The 23,625-nt window shown below is 40.3% G+C and overlaps 1 protein-coding gene across 1 annotated transcript in view; it reads left to right on the top strand.

Annotated features, from left to right (window-relative positions):
• The first annotated feature begins 530 nt into the window (after positions 1–530).
• anapc5 (anaphase promoting complex subunit 5) overlaps positions 531–23,625 on the top strand; it is a 58,984-nt gene continuing 35,889 nt past the window's right edge. The window contains exons 1-5 of the mRNA XM_060843993.1: positions 531–1,324; positions 2,295–2,374; positions 15,522–15,631; positions 16,488–16,692; positions 18,722–18,788. Of these exons, the coding sequence (XP_060699976.1) occupies positions 1,112–1,324; positions 2,295–2,374; positions 15,522–15,631; positions 16,488–16,692; positions 18,722–18,788 (675 nt within the window). The 5' untranslated portion in view covers positions 531–1,111. The remainder of the gene's footprint in view (positions 1,325–2,294; positions 2,375–15,521; positions 15,632–16,487; positions 16,693–18,721; positions 18,789–23,625) is intronic.

Here is a 23,625-nt window from a genome sequence, read left to right as displayed (position 1 = left end):
TCTGCAATCTCCTCCACAAGCACAAACCTTTGAGATTTTTTTTCATTTCCGGGCCTTTAATACAATTCAAATTTTAATTGCTCTACCATTGCTGTCCTTTCAATTGACTAGGCACTTGGTTATCTTATCGGTCAAAATCACAAAACACGATATATATTATCATGTTAGTGTTTGGGAGTGTTTGCTTTGTGGAAACAGGCTGCTGCATTTACTTTAAGCGGATTTAAATGTCCTACGGTTGGGAACGGCACGATATAAATACAAACTATTATAACATCTCATTCTTTGCATGTGTGATATACAAAACATTGATTGCACATAGCAAAGAAAACAGAAACTACTGTAGAACTTCAAGATCTAGCAACATGTGGAATAGAAGAGTTCACATAATGAAGACCTGTGACCCTTCCTCGGAAGTAAAAGACAAGCAAGTCACACGCTGATGATGTCATCGCAAGTGTAAATAGGAAACATTCTTTCGCTCGAGACACAATACGCAGTTGTGAAAGAACGTCTCTGGAGCATGCGCAAATGTCTCGCTGGTTCGAACTGACTAATACGCGGGTGTCGACCGACTGCATAAGCGTTTACGCATGCGTAATGTAATGGCGGCCTGCATCGGAAGATTGAAATCAATGATTAAATGTGATAAATCCGTATCGCGTACTCTGACCTTTGTTTTTTGAGCTCTCTGATACAATAAATCCTGGCCAGAAGCAATCTAAGGGAAGTGTTCATCGTATCGATTCATATGACGCCAGGTGGTTGATTTGCTGAGCGGCGGATTTTTCTGCAATTTACAGTTTAAGATGAAACAAAATGAATTTTGAATCTGAAGAGTGGATACCTCGTTGACTCTCTGTTTTTCTTCCTCTCAAAAGGAAATATCTTTAACATATCGAAGTCCTTTTATATGTATCAGTATCCGCCGTTCTTTTATTTATTTTTATGTCTTCGTTATGTAACACGGTTTTCATCAGGCCCAGTGCGGTTGTAGAGTCTGGGATGTTCATTGTCTTTGGGTCCACCTGAAAGAGTCGATTTTATTTGCTTTTCTCAAGTCGAGGACCTTGTTCTAGTTCTTAGTTGGATTTCTTGACTGTTTATTATCATGGCCAGCGTTCACGAGAGTATGTTTTTCAATCCTATGATGGCCAACGGTGTGGTTCATGCAAATATTTTTGGCATCAAAGACTGGGTAACTCCACACAAAATCTCAATTCTGGTTTTGTTGCACGAAATGGCTACTTGTAAAGGACAAGGAACTCCAGAAATCGAAACTAGACGTCTTCATATGAATAAATTGAATTTACCATTGCTGCAGGTGAGGGTGCTTTTCGAAGATGCATTTAGAGTCATAGAGATGTACAGCATGGAAACAGACACTTCGGTCCAACCCGTCCATCCCGGCCCATATCCATCCAAACCTTTCCTATTCACATACCATCCAAATGCTCTTAAATGTTGCAATTGTACCAGCCTCCACCACATCCTCTGGCAGCTCATTCCATACACGTACCACCTTCTGTGTGAAAAAGTTGCCCCTTAGGTCTTTTTCATATCTTTCCCCTCTCACCCTAAACCTATGCCTCTAGTTCTGGACTCCCCGACCCCAAGGAAAAGACTTTGCCTATTTATCCTATCCATGCCCCTCATAATTTTGTAAACCTCTATTAGGTCACCCCTCAGCCTCCGGCACCCCAGGGAAAACAGCCCCAGCCTGTTCAGCCTCTCCCTGTAGCCCAGATCCTCCAACCAGGGCAACATCCTTGTAAATCTTTTCTGAACCATTTCAGGTTTCACAACATCTTTCCGATCGGAAGGAAACCAGAATTGCATGCAATATTCCAACAGTGGCCTCACCAATGTCCTGTACAGCCACAACATGACCTCCCAACACCTGTACTCAATAATCTGACCAATAAAGGAAAGCACACCAAATGCCTTCTTCACTATCCTCTCTACCTGCGACTCCACTTTCAAGGAGCTATGAACCTGCACTCCAAGGTCTCTTTGTTCAGCAACACTCCCTCGGACCTTACCATTAAGTGTATAAGTCCTGCTAAGATTTGCTTTCCCAAAATGCAGCACCTCGCATTTATCTGAATTAAACTCCATCTGCCACTTCTCAGCCCATTGGCCCATCTGGTCCAGATCCTGTTGTAATCTGAGGTAACCTTTTCGCTGTCCATTACTCCTCCAATTTTGGTGTCATCTACAATTTTTTTAAGTCTGTTGATTTATCTCCAATTACAGTTCTAAAATTATAAATGCACCTTACTACTTTGTTACAGGGCCCAGATATGACATTATTTCAGTTGCTTAAGACTATTGGAGAATGCTGCCCTAAACTTGCAAGTGCTGTCAGTACAAGGTAAGAAATGTGTAATAGAACTCCATTCCAGAGGTGAGGTGCACGTGACTACCCTAGATATTTAAGCTGCATTTTATTGAGTGTGGCATCACGGAACTGAAGTCAAACTAGAGTTCATGGAAATCAGAGGAAGGCTCTCCTCTGGGAGAAAGTGAGGACTGCAGATGCTGGTGATTAGAGTCAAGAGCATGGCGATGGAAAATCACCACAGGTCGGGCAGCATTCGAGGAGCAGACGAATCGATGTTTCGGGTGTAAGCCCTTCATCAGGAGGGTTTATGCCCAAAATGTCGATTCTCCTGCTCCTCAAATGCTGCCTGACCTGCTGTGCTTTTCCAGTACCATACTTGACTCAACTCTGGTTTGAGTCATACCTGGCACAAAGGAAGGTAGTTGTGGCTGTTGGAGGTCTGTCATTCTAGCCTCAGGACATCTATGCAGAAGTCCCTCAGGGCAGTATCCTAGGCCCAATCACTTTCAGCTTCCTTTTCAATAACAACCTTCCCTCCATCATAAGGTTAGAAGTGAGGATGTTTGCCAATGATTGCACAATGTCATGAAGATCTACAGGAAAGAAAAAGGCCCTTTGACCTGTCAAGTTCATGTCAGTCAAAAACAAACACCTAATTATTCTAATTCCATTTTCTAAAACCTGACCTATAGTCTTGTAGCTTTGCACTGCAAGTGCACATCTAAATGCTTTATAAATGGTATGAGAGTTTCTGCCTCTGCCATTCTTGCAGGCAATGAGTTCCTCTGGGTGAAGAAAAACTTCCTTGCATCACCTCTAAATCTACTGTCCCTTATCTTAAATTTATGCCTGTAGTCATTGATGTACACCAAGGGGAAAATTTCCTTCCTATCTATCCTATCAGTGATCCCCAAAAGTTTATACATTACAATCATGCCCCAACTCAATTTCCTTCTCTAAGGAAAACAACTGCAGTCTATTTAATCTTTCTTCATAACTAAAACTCTCCCCAGCCCAAGCAATGTCCACGTAATTCTCCACTGCACCTTGTTCAGTGTAATGACATCATTTCTAAAATGTGGAATACAGAACTGCACACAATACTTTTGCTGTGGCCTGAAACAACTTTGTTAACAGGCTGAGCAGACCTTCCTGCTCTGAAACTCTATTCCTCAGCTAATAAGGCTTAATCACTTTGTCTACTTGCACAGCTGCCTTAGGTGGCCAGTGCACATGCACATCAAATTCCCACTGTTCCTGGGTGCTTACCAGGGGTCCTACCATTCATCATATATTCCTTTACCTGTTTGTCTTCCCCAAGTGAATCAACTCGCACTCACCGAATTCCATTTGCTACTGATTAGCCCATCTGATCAGCTCATCAGTATTCTCCTAAGGCCATCCACCTCACAATCTATTGAATCTATAATTGGACTGAGGCAAATTTTAATGGTAGGAGATAAGAACTTTCAAAAGTTGATTGGAGGGTAGACTGTTTGTAGGTAAAAGGGTGTCTGACAAGTGGGGGTCATTCAAGAGTGTGATGACAAGAGTTCAGAGGCATTATGTTCCTGTTGCGTGAAGGGTAAGGCTGGTAAGAGTAAGGAACAATGGATGAATAAAGATATTGAGGTTCTACTGAAGAAGAAAAGAAAATTTTATTTTAGATATAAACAACTTGGTTCAGTTGGATCTCTTAATCAACATAGTGTGTGTAGGGCATTCTTAAGAGAAAAATCAAGAAGGCAAAGGGGGGGATATGAGATAGCATTGGCAGATAAGGTTAAGGATAATCCAAAGAGATTCTACAAATACATAAAGAACAAGAGTGTAACTAGACAGAAGATTGGGCCTCTTAAAGATCAGGGAGGTTGTCTTTGTGTTGAGCCATAGGAGATGGGAGAGATACTAAATTAATTTTTTCCATCAGTTTTTATTGTGGATGAAGAAATGAATCTAGAAAATACAGAGGAATAAACTTTGATGTTTTAAAAACTGTTCACGTTACAGAAGAGGAAATTCAGGAGGTCTTAGAGAATATTAAAGTGGATAAAACTCTGGGACCTGACCTAATGTATCCAAGAATGTTGTGGAGAGCAAGGGAGGAAATTATGATGCCTCTTGCAAAATCATTTGTATCATCTGTAACTAAGGGTGAGGTGCCTGATGACTTGAGGGTGGCTAATGTTGTACCTTTGTTTAAGTCCGGTTGTAAGGAGAAACTGGGGAACTATACACCTGTGAATCTGACTTCGGTTGTGGGTAAATTGCTGGCGAAGATTATTAAAAAATAGGATTTATGAACATTTTAGAGAGGCAAAAATTGATCAGGAGTAGGCAGCATGTTTTCCCAAATGCAGTCTGAACAGAGTTTTTGTGTGAGGAAAATCATATCTCAAACTTGATTGAGATTTTTGAGAGAGTTTAAAAAAAAAGGTTGATGATGGCAGAGCAGTAGACATTGTTTCTTTGGATTTTAGTAAAATGTTTGACAAGCTTTTGGATGGTAGACTAATTAGTAAAGTTAGGTCACATGGGATTCAGAGTGAGCTTGTCAATTGGATACATAATTGACTTAATGGCAGGACACAGAGTAATGATGGAGGGTTGCTTTTTGGAATGAAGGCCTGTGACGAGCGGTGTTCCACAGGGATCAGTTCAGGATCCTGTGTTGTTTGTCATTTTTGTATAAGTGATTTGGATGAGAAAATAGAAGGCATGGTTAGTAAGTTTGCGGATAACATTAAAATTGGTGGCATAGTGAATAAGGTTTTCTAAGGTTACAAAGTGATCTTGGTCAAACGGGTCAACGGGCTGAAAAATGGCAGATGGAGTTCAGTCTGAATAAATGCGAAGTATTGCATTTTGGTACAACAAACAAGGGCAGGGCTTATACAATTAATAGAAAGGCTTTGGGTAGTGTTGTAGAATAGAGAGATCCAGGGATGCAGGTGCCTAATTCTTTAAAATTTGCATCACATAGACAAGATGGTTAAAAAGGTGTTTGGCATGTTTACCTTCATTGCTCAGTCCTTTTGAGTATCAGAGTTGGAACATTATGTTGAGGTTGTAGAGGACGTTGATGAGGCCTCTGTGTCCAGGCCTGGTCACCCAATTATAGGAAGGATATTATCAAGCTGGAGAAGTTTCAGAAGAGATTTACCTGGATGTTGCCAGGTTTGGAAGCTTTGTTATAAAGATAGGCAGGGATTTTTTTCACTGGAGTGTGGGAGATTGTGAGGTGACCTGGTAGAAGTTTATAAAATAACGAGAGGTATAGATAGAGTCAGTGGTAGTTGTCTTTCTCCAAAAATAGGAAATTTTAAAATTCAGAGCACATTTTTTTAACGAGAAAGGAGAGAGGTTTGAAAAAGATCTTAGAGGCGTATGTTAGTGGAATGAACCTCCTGAGGAAGTGATGGATGTGGGTACAATTACAATGTTTAAAAGACATTTGGATGGATACATGAACAAGATAGGTTTGGAATGATATGGGCCAGGAGCAGGTTGGTGGGATCAGTTTAGTTTGGGATTATGTTCAGCATGGACTGTTGGATCGAAGGGTCTGTTTCCATGATTCTGTAGGATTCTGACTTACCACCATACTGAAATGCTCTTTATTCACAAAGCTACCCCACCACCTTTTCCTTTTTGCCCATTCTTCTAGAAATTCAAATACCCAGTTCCCAACTTCAGTCACCCTCTAACTTAAGACCATCCTCCTCATGATATACCAACCCACCAATTTTCATATCATCCTCGAACGTATTGATCAATCCTCCCAGATTCATGACTAAATAATTCATATATATCACAAACAGCAAGGGTCTCAACATTGATCCTTGTGGAACCCCACTAAACACAGTCTTCCAGTTACATAAATGTACCTTGACGTTCCTTGCCACTCAGACAATTCTGGATCCAATTAGCCAATTGGATCTATGAGCTACCAATCTCCCACATTACACCTTGGCAAAAGTCTTGCTGAAGTCCAAGTAGATTAGGTCAAATGCATTGTCCTCATCTGTACACCAGGTCACTTCTTGGAAAAGTTCAATAAAGTTGACCAGATATGATCTCCCCTGAACAAAAGCATGATGAGTGTTCTTGATTAATCCCTGCATCTCCCAACTACAGATTAATTCTGTACCTTAAAATTGCTTTCACTAGTTTCTGAGACAGTGAAATTAAACTGACTGGCCTGTAATTTCCTGGTTTATTCCTTTTCACAACTCGCATCTCCTCCTCCTTATGTATTTTTAATAATACTAATAAGCACTATTTGTAATGCCTCAGAGATAGAGGTATGTCCAAATGCAGCGAGACCAGGACAATATCTAGGCTTGCGTTAAAAAGTTACATTTGTGTTGCACAAATGCCAGGCAATGCTCACCTCCAAGAAGAGAGAATCTAACCATGTCCCCTTTGCATTCAATGGCATTTTCCCACTTTCAACATCCTGAGAGTTGTCATTGATCAGAAACTGAATTGAACTAGCTATATAAATGTAGTGGTTACAAGATCAGGGGAAGAGGCTCAGAATCCTGCAGTGAGTAATTTCTCTCCTGTACCCCAAAAGCCTGATCACCATCTACAAGGAACAAGTCAGAAAAGTGATGGAACTCCAGACATGCCTTGATGAGTGGAGTTCCAACAGCAATCAAAACTTGACACTATCCAGAACAAAGTAGCCTGCTTGATTGGCACCACTTGTGCAAACATCCACTCCCTCTACCACTGACGTTAAGTAGAGGCAGTGTATACCATCTATAAAATGCACTGCAGAAATTCACCGAAGCTCTTTAGACGCCACCTTCCAGAACCTTTCCAAACCACTTCTATCTAGAAGGACAAGGGTAGTAGATACATGGGGAGAGCAGCTGCAAATTCCCTCTAAGACTCTTTCAATCCTCACTTGGAAATATATCACCATTCCTTCAATGTCATTGGGTCATGATCCATGCAATCTCTTCCTAATGGCATTGTAGGTCTATCCAGAGCCCATGGACTGCAGCAGTTCAAAAAGGCAACTCACCGCTTTATCAAGGACCACTAGTAAGGAGCAATAAATGCTGGCCTAGCCACCGATTCCCATATCTCATGAATGAATAAATTTTTTTAAAAAGCCAGGCAAGGGAGTATCCAGTCAAAACTTAAAGCATACAAAGTAGGAAAAAAATGAGTGGTAGGTCAGATGATTGGGACATCTAAACTTTTTTAGAAGTTGGGAGTGACTGAAAAGCTTTTAAAAAGGGAGAAAATTGAGTAGGAACGTGAATTGTCAAGGAATATAAAACCAAACAGAATGATCTTCTAGAAGTATATAAAAAAAATAGCTAAACTACATGTGGGACCCTTGGAGGATGAAACTGTGAAATTAATAACCTGAAATGGAATAATGGCAGATATTTTAAATCAATATTTTACATCTGTCTTCACAATGGAGGACACTATAAACATCCAAAGATAACTAATACACAAGATGCTAATGGGAAGAAAGATCTTGTAACAGTTTCTATATTGAGGGGCAAAGTATTTGACAACCTCATGGGACTAAAAACAGACAAGTCACCAGGATCTGATAGCCAGCATCCAAGGGTTTTGAAGGAATTGGCTGCAGAGAGAATGGAGACAGTGGTCAAAATATTATAGAACTCAGTGGGCTCCAGGATTTATTCCAGCTGATTCCGAAGAGTAACCCACCCAGACCCATTCTCCTACATTTACCCCTGACTAATGCACCTAACCTACACATTCCTGTATACTATGGGCAATTTAGCATGGCCAATTCACCCGACCTGCACATTCTTGGATTGTGGAAAACTGTTAATGTGCAACAAAGGAGGGTGACGGAAAACAGGAAATTTTAGACCATCAGTCATTAGGAAAATTCCAGAGTGGATTATTAAGGAAAAAATAGCAGGGCGTTTTCAAAAAAATACTTAACAATCAAACAGAGTCAGTCTAATTTTGTGCAAGGGAAATCATGTTTAAAAAATGTGCTAGTTCTTTGAGGATATTGCAAGCAATTGATAAAAGGGAACCAGCAGATGTAGTGTGTTTGGATTTCCTGAAGGCATTTGATAAGCTGCTGTATAAAATATGACTGCATGAGATAAGAGCTCAAATTATTGGGGAAAATGTTTAAGTATGACTAAGGTGGTCACAATAGAGAGAATTAGGATTAACGGGTTTTTTCCAGGTTGTAAAGATGTAATTGGCAAAGTGCCGTGAGTGTCAGTCCTAGGGCCTCCACTATTTACTATCTATTTAAATGATGCAAAGGAGAGGGGTAAAGTGAAATGGAACCAATTTGCTGATGATACAAAACTAGGTGCATGGACATATTATGAAGAAGCCATAAGGGACCTGCAAGGAGTTTTGTCAGTGGTCAAAATTTAGCAAATGGAGTTTAATGTAGGAAAACATGGGGATCCAAGATGGCGGCGACCCAGCAAGACTGAGTCCACAGTGCTCTACCCAAAACTTGGGCAAAGTGGGCTATCCACCCCCACCACACTCACTAAACCATTTATAATAGTTGTTAACCTTAAATAGTTACCTATTAGTACATTTAAATAGTCTAATACTAGCTGGAAAATGAGTAAAGGGAAGGGAACAGGCGACTCTAAGAAAGCAGGGACCCCTCCCCCACCCTCTCCCTCTTCAGCTGCAACAAAGGTGTCTTCAGCCACTTCAGGAGATTTACCAATGAAGATGAGCTTTGAGGAGATGTTTGCCAGGTGGGAGGCGAAGATTGATGCTTTTATCGATGAGTCTCGGCAGAGCAGAGAAGCACTATCAGCCGAGCTGTAGAAGCAGGGCAGAGACATTCAGGAATTGGAGTGCCAAGTCAGAGAGGTGGAGTCGAAGGCCGCAGCCTCAGAGACTGCGATAAAATCAACAACCGACCACATCCGTTTTCTCGAGAATCGAGTCCAGAACCTAGAAAACCACATTGATGACCTCGAAAATCAATGTCGTAGAAAAAATATTCGGTTGTTGGGCCTGCCCGAGCAGGAAGAGGGAGGTCAGCTGACAGCATTCTTAGAGCATTGGCTGCCACAACTTTTAAATCTGCATAATGGATCAAGCCAGGTAAGGGTAGAATGGGCCTACCGGGTCACAGTACGTGGGCCCGACTCAACCCAGCGCCCACGCCCGGTCCTGTTCCAGCTGCAGAGCTATAGGGAGAGGCAGATACTCCTGGAAGCCTCAAGAAATCTGGGAAAAGATCCCCAAGCTATGACCCACAAAGGATCCAGGATCATGCTGTTCCAGGACTTCTCCCCAGCTTTGGTCCGAAAGAGGAAGGCATTCGATGAGGCGAAGAAGCGTTTAAGGGACTTAAATATTCAGTACTCCTTACGATATCCAGCGACGCTACGCCTTAGCCACGAAGGATCCATATATAACTTCGGATCACCGGAGAAGGCTAAGGAATTCTTGGACTCTCTTAAATAAACTGTAAGAGATTGTGGACGCTGGTCTGCCTTTCCCATTATTTTGGTTTACATCCCTTCATCTTTTCTTATCTTTCCCCCTATGTGTGTATGTATATATATATATATATATATATGTTGGGGCGTTTGGTTAATGTTGATGGGGAGAGGTGGTTACCTTATTCTATTTTACTTCTGTTTTTAGGAGAGGGGTTGTTTTTCTTTCCCCTGTTATTTTGTGGTATTATATTTAAGTATTACATGTTGAGATTGAAATCTTATAGTTATATATGGTATTAATATTCCCAAATATATGTAGATGTGGGTGTGGGTGGGGGTGGGGTGTTCACTGTTAACTCTAGCTTTATATTATTTTGAATTCTCCTCATTTTATTGAGGAACACCTGGGTCAAGGGTGGGGCACTGGTTGGAAGAGGGTAAGATGGACTGTGGGAGAGGAAGTGACGCTCCCTGGGAACAAGGGAGAAAATCTCCAATTCAGAATGTTTTATATCTTTTATACTTAGAAAGAGTTTTTTGTTATATTGTTTTGAGTGTATCAGAGAGTCTTTACTTTTGTAAATCTTGTATGCTCCATGCTCGGGATGTTCTAGATAGGGTTTCCCCTCCCGAGAGGTCTCGGATCTGTCCAGATGATTATGGCTGAACAGTCGGTTAAGTGGTGCACCTGGAATGTCAGGGGGAGTAATTCGCCAGTTAAAAGGAAGAAAATATTATCAAATCTTAAGAAGGAGAGAGTTGATATAGCTCTCCTACAGGAGACACACCTGTCGGATAAAGAACACTTAAAATTACGACAGGGCGGATTTGATCAGGCCTTTTTTTCCTCTAATTCAAAAAGCAGGGGAGTCGTTATCCTTGTCCGGAAGAACTTCCCTTTGAAAATTCTAAATCAGATAAAAGACGAATCTGGACGATATATTTTGATTAAAGCCCTCATAAATGGAGAGGAATATGGGATCTTAAATGTGTACTGCCCCCCGGCACACCCCTTTAAATTCATAACGGAAGCTTTTTCAAAACTGATGGCCTTTGGTGCCCGTCATACAATTATAGGGGGAGACTTTAATTGTATTATGGATCCGGAAATAGACAGGATTCCCAAGAGTGCCGCTGGAGTATCTCCCAGATCTAGACAACTGGCGGACCTGAATAAAGAATTAGGATTGGTAGATGTATGGAGATGTCTCCATCCACAGGGTAGAGATTTTTCTTTCTACTCTAATCCACATAAATGTCACACAAGAATTGATATGTTTTTTGCCCCATCGATTTTTCTAAATTCTATAGCAACCTGTAAAATAGGTACTATAGCAATCTCTGACCATGCCACTGTATACATGGAAACTAAGGTAAAGAACAATGGGACATCCGCTCGGCATTGGCGTATGGACCCCTTTCTGATAAAAGATAGCAAATTTTTAAAGTACTTCTCCCAAGAACTTAAAACTTTTTTAGAAATTAATACTGGTACGGCTAGCAATCTGTCAATGATGTGGGAGACCATCAAAGCTTATGCACGAGGTTTGATCATCTCCTATTCAGCGACCCAGAGGAAAATGAAGGGAGAGCAACAGCGTCTGCTCGAAGCTCGCCTAAAAGCAGCCGAAACAGCATACGCTGATAGACCTTCTATCACAAAATTGCAGAGGATTACAGCTCTTAGGACAGTTTTAAACACCGCGCTTACTCAAACGGCTAAAAGGGAAATATTATTTGCGAAACAAAGATTATATGAATATGGCGACAAACCGGGTAGATACTTAGCATTTCTTGCAAAGAAAAAGAAAGCCCCTCAAACTATTCCGACCATCAAGGAAAGTACAGGTACCCTGACTCATGATCATAAAAAGATCAATGCGACCTTTAAAGAATTTTATTCTGAACTATATAGATCGCAGGATTGTGAAGATAGGATTAGGAGGATGCAGTCATTTTTTAAAAATTTGACCTTCCCGGGCCTGACTCCGGAACAGGTGTCGGCCCTAAATACCCCTTTAACAGTCCAAGAAATACTTGAGGCAATTAGGCAACTTCGGAGCGGAAAAGCACCGGGCCCGGATGGTTTTCAAGCTGAATTCTATAAAGAATTTACAGGAATATTGGTTGACCCACTTATGGATATGTATAATTTTGCGCATAGTCAGGTCTGTCTCCCGCCCACGCTGAAAGAAGCAAATATTTCTCTTATCCTCAAAAAAGGAAAAGACCCAGAAGATTGTGCATCTTACAGACCAATATCCTTACTAAATGTAGACTTTAAAATTCTCTCAAAAATGTTAGCACTAAGACTAGAAAGGGTACTGCCATATATTATAAAGGAGGACCAGACGGGATTTATTAAGGGCCGCAGATCATCCAATAATATCAGAAGGGTCTTGAATATGATCCAAGCCTGTCATCAGGGAAAGATACCAGGAGTAGTAATTTCATTGGATGCGGAAAAGGCATTTGATAGGGTTGAATGGTCATATTTATTTTACACATTGGAAAGGTTTGGCGTTGGACAGGTGTTTACCAAATGGGTTTCAACATTGTATAATGACCCCAAAGCAGCTGTTATTACTAATGGGTTAAGATCGGATGGCTTCAGTGTGGGTAGGGGCTGCTGTCAAGGATGTCCTCTCTCACCATTGTTGTTTACACTGATAATCGAACCATTAGCAGAAGCCATCCGGATTGATCCTAATATAACAGCCCCGAGGATTGGTACAGGTAAACACAAAATTACCCTCTATGCAGATGACGTTCTCTTATTCCTCAGTAATCCTTTAATGTCAGTGCCTCGTCTAATTCAAGTTATTAATACATTTAGTGCATTCTCAGGCTATAAAATTAATTTTTCAAAATCGGAAGCCATGCCAATGGGCGGTCTGGCTATGATACCCCACTTAATGGACGGATCCCCTTTTCCCTTCCGTTGGTCCCTGGAGGGCTTCTTATATTTAGGTATTTTTATCACGCCAGTATTTGATCAGCTGTATAGGGCTAATTTTGTACAATTAATGGAAAGGATAAGGCAGGACCTCCAACGATGGAGAGACCTTCCGACTTCCTGGCTAGGGAGAATAGCATTAATTAAAATGAATGTTCTGCCCCGTCTCTTATATCCTATGAGAATGCTCCCGCTGATGCTGCCAAGGCTAGCCCTACGTAAATTATATGGCTGGTTGGGCTCCTTTATTTGGAACCATAGACGGCCCCTTATTAAGCTGAAGAAGCTACAGCTTCCACAGGCAAGGGGAGGACTGGACTTCCCAGACTTTAGGAAATATCAGTTAAGCTCCCTACTAAGTTACATAGCTGATTGGGTTTCATCTGATCCACAATCAATTTGGCTGGATATCGAAGCCTCCCAAGTAAAATACCCACTTATTAACCTTTTATTTTCAGATAAGAGGAAAATCATTACAGACCACTGTAAAAATCCCATAATATTAAACACAATTAAGGCCTGGAATATAATGCGGCAAAATGAGGGTAACTCACATAAAACATTCCCCCATGCACCAATAGTAGGCGCATGGGGATTCCAACCGGGGATTACAGATGCCACCTTTAAACTCTGGAGATCCAAGGGCATCTCATGCTTAGGGGACCTATTTAAAGATGGGATCCTGATATCCTTTGAGCAGCTGCGTCTGAAATTCAGAATACCTAATGGGGATCTCTTTCGATACTTCCAAGTTCGAGATTATATACAGAGGAAGACTACATTAATAGATAGTCTTTATAAATCAGACAGAGAACGTAATGTCTTACGACCAGCGGGGGCATCCTCCGTTAGTACTATATACCATTTGCTACATGATGGAGTCTCAGGAGACATGGACGACCTGCTTAAAACATGGGAGCAGGACTTGGGGCTAGAAATCTCTGAGGATATGTGGAATGACATTTGGGAAAATGCTAGAAGAATTGCTATCTGTAACAGAACTCAGGCTATCCAACTAAAGATACTTCATAGGGCCCATATAGCTCCGGCTCGACTGGCAAAATTGAAGGCAGGAGCATCTCCAATGTGTCCCAAATGCAAAATAGAGGTGGGTACTCTTGCACATTGTCTGTGGACTTGTCAGAAAATCCGCAGATACTGGACTAAAGTGGCAAATACCCTGACAGAAATTTTAGGAACGGAAATTAGGGTGGACCCTGTATCTCTCCTTTTGGGCTTTTCGAACCTCTCATCTCTGGGTATGCATGGGAAGAGACTATTTTCTATTCTCTCTTTCTGTGCAAGGAAAAATATTTTGGTGAACTGGGTGGCTGAGGGCCCCCCCTGGACTTTCAAATTGGCACAGATTAATTATGGAATATATCCCCCTTGACTTCCTCACAAATATGGTGCACCGAAAGACTGAATTATTTTATAAAATATGGCAGCCCTTTTTGAATTATATAAATGCAGATATTTCGGCTATCCTAACAAAGGCTTTTATTTAGTGAAGATTTCAGACCGGGCTGCTCCGGGGCCCCTTGGGAGAGGAATCCTGCGCGAATACGGGTTTTATTATATTTGATGTTTATACATTCCGAGCATGTAAGAGACTTAGGTATACACTCTGGTTAGTTATAGGTTAGATTAGTAGAAAGTTGAGTTTTTTTTTCTTTTTTCGTTTCTTTTTTTTCTCTTTTTGTTTTCTTTCTTTCTCTTTTCTTTGTTAAATTATGACTATTGTATATATGATTTAATTGTACATCAATGTTTGTATTTGAGAGTTTTGTTTATTTTTGTAAATTTGCAAAAATGTTAAATTTCAATAAAAATATCTACAAAAAAAAATGTAGGAAAACATGAGATCATGCATTTTAGTAGTAAGAATTAGGAGGCAGACTACTATTCAAATGGAGGAGGAATCCAAATTATGGAATGCAGAGGTATTGTGTTCTTGTGCATAAAATACAAAGAAACGTGCAAGAAGTAACTAAGAAAGGAGATGGAAATTTTGCATTTCTTGATAGAGGATTAAAGTATAAATATATGTGGAAGTCTTTCACAACTGTACAGGGTACTGGTGAGATCTCACACCTGGAATACTGTGTACAGTTTTGGTCACTGTATTTCAGAATACAGAATACAGTAAAAGAGATTTACTTGGCTGATTCCTGGGATGAAGGGGTTGATTAATCAAGAATGGTGAAACAAATATGCTTTTATAAGTCAGTTTGGAAGGATCCAAGATGATCTTATTGAAACACACAAGATTCTAGGAGATTTGACAGGATGGATGTTGAAGAGATGTTTGCACTCGTGGGGAATCTGCAATAGACACAGTTACAGAAAAAGGGAACACTCATTTAAAACTGAGATGCATTGGATTTCTTCACCCAAGGTTGAGTGAGTGTCTGGAACGCTATGCAAGAGGGCTGAAGGGGTTAAACCATGGAAAATATTTAAAGAGCATGTAGATAGATATTTGAAGTATTGGAGAGTTGAGCGCTATAATAAGCTGGCATAAAGGAGAATCAAGGCCTCGGGCAAATCAGCCACGATCTTCTTGAATGGTGGAGCAAGCTCGACAGGCTAAGCACCTTGTCCTTCTATTTCTTATGTACTTAGCCTTCTTCATTGAGCATATTGAAAATAATTTCATTATTTTTAAAATCACTAAAGAAGTAAAGGCAGATTTTTAAAATCAAACCTGGCACATTAATTTATTTTCTCTTCTAAAATGCATTTGGATAGGATAAGTATGCATTTTATTTTCTTTTAGAGTAAAATTAATGGCTGAAGGCGAGTTGAAAGATATGGAAAACTTCTTCTCTTCCCTTCAGAATGTTTTCAGTGGGACAGAACCAGCAGTTCACAAGACTAGTGTCATAGGTATGTATTTTTAATCTTATTTCTTATCCCTGTAGTCAATAGTCTTTGTTTTATAATCACTACAGTGTGGAGACAAGCCCTTCGGCCCAGCAAGTCCACGCTGACCCTCCGAAGAGTAACCCACCCAGACCCATTCTCCTACATTTACCCCTGACTAATGCACCTAACCTACACATTCCCGTATACTATGGGAATTGATATTGGCTCTGCCTACTGCATATTTCACAGTACATTGGATTCCAATCTTTCTAAATATCAATCCAGTATAGAGAGGTTCTCTGCTTGCTTTTCCCTGGGACTGCTCCTTCCAAAACCAGAATGTCTACAATCTGGAAGGAGAAGGACAGCATACACATTGGAAAACCATCACCACAAGTTTCCCTCCAGGCCGTCTTGATTTGGAACTCTATCACCATGATTTCAATGTTACTAGGTCAAAATCCTGGAGTCCTTTCCTAACTACACTCCAAGCACTGTTACAGTTTAAGGAGGTAGCTCACTATCATCTTCTCGAAGTAAATAGGAACAGACAATAAATACTGGCTCAGCCAGTGAAGCCCACATCCAATTAATGAATAAAAGCATGCAGTGAAATGTCAACCCAGTAGTTGTACACTGGAATTCTTGGCTCCAGTTGCTGAAATTGGCAAAACTGAGAGTTGAACCCATAACTTTCCATCTTAAAAGTTTAGATTTTACCACCGGGCCAAAGATCATTCCTGTAATGTGAGTTTCTAGCAAAGCTTAATTTATAATGATTAGTTTTACTGTTATATATTCTATACTAATTATCATGATGTGGAATAGATTGAAGTCTCTGTGTTTGTTTTGTTAATGCGTTCTTATGCTCCTGTAGGTTTGTTCTTGAGGCACATGATCTTGGCTTACAACAAACTGTCCTTCAGTCAAGTTTATAAGCTTTACACAGCTTTACAGCAATATTACCAAAGCTACGAAAAGATGTCTTCAGGGACTGGAGAAAGGGAAGACACAGATATGGAATTAACCTCTTTAGATTTAGAAGGAAAGATGGAAAAAGAGGAACTGGATTTTCCAATAAGGTAAGATTCATTGGATCATGTTAAAGTTTACAAACACCTTAGGGAGAGAATAAAAACATGGCAGGAAGGTACCCTATTTTCAACGAAAAGCGTTACTGCATTTTTAAATTTTTTTTTTCTTTTTTGCTTTCTAGACCAGAAAAAGCCTACCATTTTCTACAATATTGGGGAGCCGATGAATTGATATTGGCTCTGCCTACTGCATATTTCACAGTACATTGGATTCCAATCTTTGGAGTTTAAAAGCATTGAAACTGTTAGTGAAACATACAAGACTTTTAGGGGGCTTGTCAGGGCAGATATGGAGAGATTGTTTCCCCTTGTGGAAGATTCAAGAACCAGAGAGTATATTCTCAGAGTAAGGATTTGTTCATCTAAGACAGAGGATGAATTTCTTCTCTGAGGGAGTGAATATTTGGAAATCGTTACCATAGAGGACTGTCAAGTCTGTCATTGACCATTTTCAAGGCTGGGATAGATGCTGAATCAAAGTGAAAAGGCAGAGAAGTGGAGTTGAGGGTTATCAGATCAGTTATGAGCTCAATTACAAACCAAACTTGGTCTGTTTCTGTTCCTCTGCCTTTCTGTCTGTCAGTATTTCCATTACTGAATTTCCTATTAATACTAACTTGAGGATGGCAACTGACCAGACACTTAATTGGATCAGCCTTGTAAATGCAAGAGCAAGTTAGAGGTGTGATATTCTGTGGTGAGTAGCTCATCTCCTCACTCTCCAAAGACTGTCCATCATTGATATGCAAGGTCTAAGTGAAAAGTGTGCTGTTGTGTTCTTCATTTGTCGGGATGGGTGTCGTTTCAATGACATTCAAGAAGCTCAATATTATACTGGACAAAGCAGGCCAATGATTGGCATTCACAACCACCTTATCAATGTTCCCTCCTTCGATTAGCCAGACAATTAGCTGTAGAAATACTGCATTGAGGCATCTTGGACATCACTTTCCAAATTTATGACCTCTGTCACATAAAAGAATGAGGGCAATAGGTGTTTCGATATCATCTTTGAGGGTAACAAGGGATGGAGATCAAATGCAAGCTCTGCTAGCATGTTTCATGAATATATTTTTAATAATCTGTCCTGAGCAGGTAGCTAACTAAACTATTGAGACTATTACGTTTGGTGTGTTTTATAGATCTTTTGCACAAGATTTTTTGGGTTATAATTCATCTGCTTGACAATCTAGGATTTTTCTAATAAGTTACAAAGGAGAAGGAAGAACAAATAACAAAGATTGAGGGAAACTATTTTCACTGTTTCTTTGTTTCTTTTTAAGAAGTCTTTACCTTCTTAAATGAAACCTGAGGGACCCAAGTTATTAGCCAATTTTTATAATCAACCTGTTCAAAGATGTTATTAGATACCTCTAGAACAGGTGGGGCGTGAACCTGGGCCTCCTAGTCTGACAATTGCATCGTAAGAGCGCCCCTCCAAAGTTATTAGTATCAAGAGTTCTACTTAATATCATTAAGTGGCATTGTGAGAGTGAATCCCTAACAATTCCGTTTGAATATGACACTTAAGCAGTATAGTAGTCTACTGATCTTTCAGTTTGTTTCAAAATTAATGTGTGTAGGAAACTAGTTATGTATCAATGTAGTTTCTTTACTGAATAGTTATATCTGATAACAATCCCATGTTGCTGTAATGTGTCCTCTGTTGGTATATTTTTGGTGTAGTGTGATTTGCCAAGGCTGAACAAATTCAAATGTCCTCTCACCAGCCTGAACCCTTAGCTCTTTCTCTTGGTAACTGCTGGTCACTTCCCAAAAGCAGTCTAGTAAGTAAGAAGAGGATTTTTCACTTTCCCATGTCTGATGACTGGATCTTATTTCACCCATCCTTCTAAATTTCTTTTTTTTCTGGGTTGAGCCAAATTCACTTCACAAGTTTCTGCTACTTGCATGTCCTTTTTTTAATCCCCATTGCTGTTTCTTGGACCAGGAATATGTACATAATTTAAAAAAACTCTTAAAGTTCCACGATTGATGCTGCCTTATTGTTTGACAGGGATGAAGAAGGTATTGATAGAGGACCTCTATCCCAGAAACAAGCAGAATATTTCCTTGCTCAACAGGTATATATCATTTTTTTTTGGCTGATCTGTATGTTGGGAGAAAGTGAGGATTGCAGATGCTGGAGACCAGAGTTGAAAAATGTGGTGTTGGAAAAACACAGCAGGCCAGGCAGCATCCAAGAAGTAGGAGAATCGATGTTTCGGGCATAAGCCCTTCTTCCGGAATTGGATTCCTGCTACTTGCATGTCTTTTTTTTTAACCCCCATTGCTGTTTCTTGGACCAGTTTCTTGGACTAGATTCCTGAAGAAGGGCTTATGCCCGAAATGTCGATTCTCCTACTCCTCGGATGCTGCCTGGCCTGATCTGTATGTTGCACAAGTGGAGGCAAGGGATAATCTGAGTCTGTATGTGTCAATACCACCCTTACTGTTAATTATGAGATTAACTGCTGCAACATAAATAGAAATGGCTGGAAAAGCTCAGCAGGTCTGACAGCATCTGTGAAGAGAAAACAGAGTTATAAAGTTTTGGGGCCGGTGACCCTTTCTCCGAACTGATGATAGCTACAGAGCATAAGAACTAGGAGCAGGAATAGGCCGTCTGGCCCTGCGAGCCTGCTCTACCATTCAATAAGATTATGGCTGATCTTTTTGTGGACTCAGATCCACTTACCTGTGCTCTCACCGTATCCCTTAATTTCTTTATTGTTCAAAAAACATCTATCTTAGCTTTAAAAATGTTTACTGAAGTGGCTTCAAGTACTTCTCTGGGCAAGAAATTGCATAGATTTATAACCTGAGTGAAGAAGTTCCTTTTCAATTCAGTCTTAAATCTGGTCCCTCTAATTTTGAGGCTATGCCCTCTTGTCCTAGTTTCATCTGCCAGTGGACACATCCTCTCTACCTCCATCTTAGCTATTCCCTTCATAGTTGTGAACAATGAGCGCAGTAGACTAGGTTAAAGAACAAAGAAAATTTACAGCCCAGAGACAGGCCCTTCGGCCCTCCAAGCCTGAGCCGATCGAAATGTACTGTCTAAACCTGTCAAGTCAATTCCCAAGGTGCTCCCCACCTACTCGTGCATCTGTCCTTATGCATCTTAAATGAACCTACGATGCCTGCCTCTGCTGGCAACCCTCTGTGTGAAGTACTTACCGCGTGTATCCCCCTTAAACTTTCCACCTCTCACTTTGAAAGCATGACCTCTCGTTATTGAATCCTTTACCCTGGGAAAAAGCTTGTCTCTATCCACCCTGTCTATACCCTTCATGATTTTGAAAACCTCAATCAGATCCCCCCTCAATCTCCTTTTTTCTAGTGAAAATAAACCTAACCTCTTCATAGCTAGCACCTTCTATACCAGGCAACATCCTCATAAAGGTTGTGTGAAGTGCAGGTAAAATGTTGCTTCACCTGGAAGGTATGTTTGGGCCCTTGGATACTGATGAGGGAGGAGCTAAATGGGCACGTGTTATACCTTCGGCGATTGCAGGAAAAGGTCATGTGTGAAGGTGTTGGGAGTGAAGGAAGCATGGACCAGAGTGTTCCGGAGGGAATGGTCCCTGTGAAAGGCAGAAGTGGCGGCTAATGATCTGGATGTGGAAGCTGGTGAAATGGTAGGTGAGGCCAAGGGAAATTCTATCACTGTTACAGGAGGGAAGAGAGGGGGTGGAGGCCGAAGTGTGGGAGATGTGTCAGACCTAGTTGAGGGCCCTGTTAGCACCGTTGTTGGGGAATCCTCAGATGAGGAAGAAGGTTGACATTTTGGAGACTTTCTTGTCGAAGTTGGCACCGTCAGGACATTTGCGATGGAGGCAGAGGAACTGGGAGAATGGAATAGAATCTTTACAGGAACCAGGGTGTAAGGATGTCTGGTGAGTTTATGGGAAGTTGGTGAGTTTATAGTGGATGTTAGTGGCCAATCTCTCCCTAGAAATAGAAACAGAGATGTTGAGGAAGAGAGGAGTCAGAGATAGACCAGAGATAAACTGCTGGTCAGACAGAGTATAACATGTGTTTTCTGCTCAGAGTTTCATTTCTACTTGCACTCCATAAATTCCAACAAGACTAGGGGGCAGCACGGTGGCTCAATTGTTAGCCAAGGTTCCAGGTTCGATTGGGCGACTGTCTGTGTGGAGTTTGCACATTCTTCCCGTGTCTGCGTGGGTTTCCTCCGGGTGCTTCGGTTTTCCCCCACAGTCCAAAGATGTGCAGGTTAGGTGAGTTAGCCACGCTAAATTGCCCATAGTGCTAGGTGCATTAGTCAGAGGGAAATAAATCTGGGTGGGTTACTCTTCGGAGGGTTGGGGTGGACTGGTTGGGCTGAAGGGCCTGTTTCCACAAAGTAGGGAATCTAATCTAAGACTAATTACTTGTTCTCCTTATGCAGCCAGTCAAGTTCTCACCCAATTATTCCTTCAATTAATGTTCAACCAATAACTGTTCCCTAATTTCATTAGATTTCAGGCATTTCTGTTATAACTGATCCCTTTTATTTTAATTTAAAGTAGTGAAAACAAACTACAAACTGATAACATATTGTGCAGAATGACATTATTTTTCCACCTTATTAAGTGGACATTAGGGTTCCAAACAATCTTTTCAAGTATTTTTAATGTATTCTTAGAGCTTGCTCCTTTCTTCGAAAGCCATCAGATACTGCTTGAAATTTTTCCACGCTCCAGTAGCTTTTAAAAATGCAACATTGATCCTCAATCTTTTATCATATGTGCATTTTGTCAACTTTATTATTCTCATTGTCACTTGTTGTCAATGTAGCATTCAATAGGTATTGCTGCTGAATCCCTTGTTAGAATTTCTTCCAAGATTTTTGCTGAAAAGAATGCCATGTTGATCTCCTCAACAAAAGCAAGACCTTCTGCCACAAAGCTACTTTTTAACGACAATTCCAATCTCTTTAACTTTTTCTAATTAAAATTACATGGATAGCAATACCTATCCAATCTGCTTGGTTTCCAGTTCAAAACACTTAAAAGCCAAGATGCCTGACATTCAATTTTGAATTCTGCTTTAAGCCCATTTACCTCAATGTTTTCAAATTCTCTCCTCTCATTCCACAAAAAACTACATACATTAGAAGTATGTCTGAAATCTGTCCCTGACACATCAGTAAAATGTGGCCACATCTGTAGTCAACTGGAGATAGCTCAGTTTTAATGAAGTTTCCATGACTGAGAGAGACTACGATACAGAGGCATCATTAGGCTATTTACACATTAATGTCCAACGTGCTTTTAATATCTCTTTTGGAGAATAAAGAATCACTTTCCTTTTGAGGTGATCTCCCTGCAGAAATGTAGGTTTAATATCAATTGTTCTACATTCCAATTTACTGTATTTGTTGTTGAAAATTTTCTAAATACTTCAAAACCTCATGCCACATCCAGGGCTTTCAAGAGGAGACCTTTTTCCATCCATATCTATTCATATGATGGGGTTAGCTGCCATGTACTGGTTTACTACGTCTACGTACTGCAGTTCTGTCCACCTTTTATAATTCTTGCTGTTTGTTAACTTTGTCTAATTTGTTTGTAGCCACTAAGACTTCTTGGGGCTTACGCTCCCGGTGACATTGGTCTGTACTATATTCCTTGACCTTGTTAAATTACATTCTCTATCTTGCCTTCTATCTTTTTCAAGACTGTTACTGTTTGACCTTTCCCTCCTTAATAATATGATTCCTTTCAACAGTTCGTGATCTCATTCCAAGGGTATGTTTACTCCCAGAGGTGTTTTCTTGGATTTCTGACTTTTTCCTTAATATTCCTAATCTGTGGCCTTAACCTCTTGCCCCTTACCTGTACATTGAGCCAATTTTTATATTTTCTTGTATCCTTCCCTGTTCCATTTCTCTATTTACTAGTCCTTTCTGGTAAATATTTGACTTTGGTACCTACTCTCAGTTCTTTGGGACTGCAAATCTCAGTTTGATAATCAGAACTTATCAGTCTGTCATCTGACAAACTGTCACTTGGAATAGTTTGATCCTCATAGTTATGCAATATTTAGTCATGAGAGGTAATGGTTCCTTGTTACTTTCTCTGTAAATCTTTCAGAATCTGCACATTTGTAGTCTCTACCCAGAAACCTTGAAAAGTGTACATGAGCAATCTGGTTCCCAGGCTGTACAATCATTATTTTTTCAGCTTTACAAATAACCTTTCCCAGGAGCTCCCCTTCATTTTTTATAATAACCAATGTTGTCCTGATTGAAACTGGCTTCCAGTGATTGTACACTATGTCTTAAAGCTTACCAGCTTTTTTCGAAGACTTTGGCTTGAATGAAAACCTTTCTGCCTGCATGCAATGTGTTCAAATATTCCAAAAAAGGTAAAGCTGCTTCTAATCCCTTCCCAAACTGAGGGCCAATCACCTATTATGAATGAGACTTTAGGATTTCTGCCAAAAGCTAGCTGAACTAGATAATATCCTCCAACCATCTGCAGTGAATTCTTAGAATAGATATCATCCGCAAAGCTGAAACTGATGAAATTCTCAAATTCCTTAACAATGTTCTAACCCTACTTACTTATTCAGACTGTAGGTAACATTTTACCCAGTCTGTTATACACTATAGATGTGCATCTGCTGTCTAATTCTGCACAACAAGTGAAAGATTCACATTAATCACTGGCCTGAAACATCTATAACTAATACAATGCCCTCTTTTGATCCATATCACCATCATAATCTTCCGAATATCCCATTTCTTGTTTAATTTTGAACACATTGTTATATGGTTTGAGACAGTTCTTGGTAATAAGATTTATACTTAAGATATTGATGTACTACATCGTAGGCATTTCTGCACTGCAGGTTTTCATTGCAAGTCCTAGATTTTGCTTCTCAAAATGGTCAAAAGCATTTCTGTCCTGC

Source organism: Hemiscyllium ocellatum, chromosome 24, assembly GCF_020745735.1.
Source record: "Hemiscyllium ocellatum isolate sHemOce1 chromosome 24, sHemOce1.pat.X.cur, whole genome shotgun sequence".
NCBI classification, from domain to species: Eukaryota; Metazoa; Chordata; class Chondrichthyes; order Orectolobiformes; family Hemiscylliidae; genus Hemiscyllium; species Hemiscyllium ocellatum.
This window is presented reverse-complemented; position numbering and strand designations above follow the sequence as displayed.